The sequence below is a fragment of the Magnolia sinica genome, chromosome 6, assembly GCF_029962835.1.
Source record: "Magnolia sinica isolate HGM2019 chromosome 6, MsV1, whole genome shotgun sequence".
In the NCBI taxonomy this organism is placed as follows: Eukaryota; Viridiplantae; Streptophyta; class Magnoliopsida; order Magnoliales; family Magnoliaceae; genus Magnolia; species Magnolia sinica.
Window position 1 is genome coordinate 16,389,112 of NC_080578.1, and position 3,566 is coordinate 16,392,677.

Below are 3,566 nucleotides of genomic sequence, written 5' to 3' on the forward strand. Positions count from 1 at the left end.
ATCCACTTCATCCATCATTTTTTAAAACTCAGTTTAATGCATGATGAAAAAAATGAAGCAGATCCAAATCTCAGGTGGACCACACCACATGAAACACTCGTGATTGAATTCATATTTGTATAGTCTCTTCATCCTGGCAAATAAACATTCCGGTGGCCCGATTAAGCTTTTAATGGTGGGGATTCAATCACGACTGTTTCCTGGGCTATGGTCCACCTAAGATTTAGATCAGCTTATTTTTTGGATCATGCCGTAAAATGAACTGTCAAAATGGATGGACGGTGTGGATGTAGGGTACATACATCACAGTGGCCCTACAGTTAGGGATCCACCAACCTCGGTGGATTCGGGTATCCACCCAAACCGGTCCCTACCAGATCAGAATAAGAGCTCCATCGGTTATTCATTTCATGTCTAACGTGGGACCCTCATGTTAAACAGCCCAAATCCATCACACGTGTGGTGTTGTCACTAAGACGTGTTGGCCCGCTCTCACGTGCAAGAATAGGATTCCGTACTATTCCCGCCAATATCATTTGCATTTCTCACACCAATAGCACAGTAGCTATTTCCTATTTCTACTGGTTGCCTCATGCTCGTCTTCCAATTCATTTCCTTTCCACGGAGATGTAACCAAGCAAAACAAATCTACTCCCGACTTTTCTCTAATTCTAACTCTTCACGAAGCACCGGATCGCATGCCTGCCAGGTGTTCGACGGATTGCATAATCCAGACGTCTTCTCATGGGCTTGCGCGATCCGTTCCTCTTCCCAACAAGGCCGATTCAAAGAGGCCGCTTCTCTCTATGCCGGCATGCAGAGATCCGGCCTTCGCCCAAACACCTTCGCAATCTCTGCAGCTCTCAAGGCATGTGCCCGAATCCCTGCCAAGAGTGCCGGGATTTCAATCCATGCGCAGGTTTACAAGTTTGGGCAGGAATGCGATGTTTATGTGCAAACGTGTCTGGTTGATTTCTATGTGAAATTGGGCGATATGGGAATCGCACAGCGAGTGTTCGATGGAATGCCTGAGAGGAACGTGGTTTCTTGGAACTCAATCCTTTCTGGGTATTTGAAAGCCGGGGAATTGGGGACTGCCAGGAGGATTTTTGATGAGATTCCGGCGAAAGATGTGGTTTCTTGGAATTCGATGGTTTCTGGGTATGCGAAGGCAAGGGATATGGGCCGGGCAGAGTCTTTATTTGAGAAAATGCCACAGACAAATGCTGCCTCTTGGAACGGGATGATCGGTGGGTATATTCACTGCGGGAACATAGAAGCAGCACGCAAATTGTTCGATGATATGCCTGAACGAAGCAATGTGTCTTGGATCACAATGATTTCTGGGTATTCGAAATGTGGGGATGTTGATTCAGCTCGCTGGCTATTCGATCAGATGAGTGCAAAGGATCTCCCTGCATGGAATGCTATGATTGCCTGCTATGCTCAGAACAGCCGACCGAAGGAGGCGCTTCAACTATTTAATAAAATGCGGAAACTCAATGTAAACATGCGGCCTGATGAGATGACTTTTGTCTGTGTGATATCTGCCTGTTCGCAATTGGGAGACCTTAGATTTGGGTCGTGGATTGAGTCTTATATGCAAAGAATCAGGATCGAATTGGATGATCATTTGAAAACAGCTCTGATTGACTTGTACGCAAAATGTGGTAGCATGGACAAGGCATATGAGCTGTTTTGTGGCTTGAGAACACGAGATTTGGTCGCTTATAGTGCCATGATCTTTGGCTGTGGAATAAACGGCAAAGCCGTCGATGCAATCCGTTTGTTTGAAGAGATGGTGGATGACAAGATCAGCCCAAATGCAATCACCTTCACAGGTCTTTTAACTGCATATAACCATGCTGGTTTGGTCGAAGAAGGTTGTAGATGCTTTGCTTCGATGTTGGGCAAGCATCGAGTTGCACCTTCTGCTGATCACTACGCTATCATGGTTGATCTTCTTGGGCGGGCCGGGAAGTTGGAGGAGGCTCGTGGGCTAATAAGAAGTATGCCGATGCAGCCTCATGTTGGGGTATGGGGAGCCTTGCTCCTTGCTTGTAGAATACATTGCAATGTTGATATTGGGGAGATTGCGGCTCAACATTGCATTGAGCTGGAGACTGAGGCTGAAGCGAGCGGGTACTATGTCCTTCTAGCCAATATCTATGCCTCTGCTGGGAGATGGGATGATGCTAAGAGACTGAGAAAAGTGATAGAAGAGAAGGGGTTGAGTAAGTTACCTGGATGTAGTTGGATGGATGCTACGTAGTTAGTGTTTGATGCAAATGTAATTGAATCACAAGCATTGAGGAGTGTTTGGATGCAAAAGTGAGTTGAATGACAAGCATTGAGGAGCGTTTGGATGCAAAAGTAAATTGAATCACAAGCATTGAGAGTATTTATACTGGTCAAAGGCCCTCAATTTGCTGTTGTGTCTCTTTCAGGTCCACTCGAAAGAGGGGATTGGAATGGGGAACCCAGACCAAAGCATGAATGCCAAGGAAAGCCATACATTCTCGTCATTCACATTTGACTAGATTAACTGTTGCAATTCAATTTAGGGCTCATTTGGGAGCTTATAAATGGAGGTAAATGGGAAATGGAATTGGAGGTAAATGAATTGAGGGTAAATGGCTTACTAGTTGTGTTTGGGTCAGAGTAAATGAAATGCATTTGAAATCCAAATATTCTCTTTGAATGGGAGTAAATGGGAGGAATTGGAACGCATTGGAATTTTTCAATATATTCATAGGAACATATGTGATATACCAAATTAGTGTACATATGCGATACTTAATAGAATGATTGTAATAAGCCCATGGAAATATATACTTTTGCCAAAAATGAGGAAATTTAGTACCTCGAGTGGGCCACATATGTAAGGATTACAAACAAGCAACTTACCAATGTTTTTAATATGTTCATTTAGATGGCTAATCTTTGGATGGTTTGAATCATTCTATTGGTGTGATTTCAATGATGTAGGTGATAATTGGATTGTTTCGGAGTATCATTAGTGTGACATGTGTATGGCAGACATGTGCATAGCGGCACCTTTGTTTGCTTGTACAACTCTCCAAGGGAGCTAAAAAAAGGCATTATACCCCTTTTACTTCCAAATCCTCTCTTAAAGAGAGGTTTTCATTTACATGCCCATTTACTTCTATTTCATTTAATTTCTATGCATTTACTCTCATCCAAACGCACTTCAAATGCGATTTACCTCAATGTACTCGTAATTCCCCCCATTTACCTCCATTTACTCCCATCTAAACAACCTCTCTCAATTAAATTGCACATCCAAATGCACCCTTGGTTTTCATAACAACCATTCATCTTCTTTTGGTTGATGGAAAGTGAAAAAAAAGGGGGCAAAATTCTGGTACATCATGAAGACATTTTGGGTGTGTTGGAATACATTTGAATGAAAACAATATCTGTATAACCTTATTTTGATGTTGTTTGCAAAAAATAAAATAAAATGGGTGCTTAATCTTTCTTCATCTTCAACCTCATAAAAAAGAAGTAGAATGGAAAAGAAAAAAGAAAATCAATTGCACTAA

General features: G+C 42.5%; 1 protein-coding gene across 1 annotated transcript; it reads left to right on the top strand.

The window, feature by feature from the left end:
- Positions 1–273: 273 nt before the first annotated feature.
- Positions 274–2,880, top strand: LOC131248397 (pentatricopeptide repeat-containing protein At4g22760). The gene is made up of 2 exons (XM_058248668.1): positions 274–2,290; positions 2,375–2,880. The coding sequence occupies exon 1, from the start codon at positions 593–595 to the stop codon at positions 2,270–2,272; it is 1,680 nt and encodes a 559-aa protein (XP_058104651.1). The 5' UTR covers positions 274–592; the 3' UTR covers positions 2,273–2,290; positions 2,375–2,880.
- Positions 2,881–3,566: the final 686 nt, after the last annotated feature.

Bases quoted from the DNA above. Each gene is read 5' to 3' on its own strand.
- LOC131248397 (XM_058248668.1), top strand. From the start codon at position 593: ATGCTCGTCTTCCAATTCATTTCCTTTCCACGGAGATGTAACCAAGCA.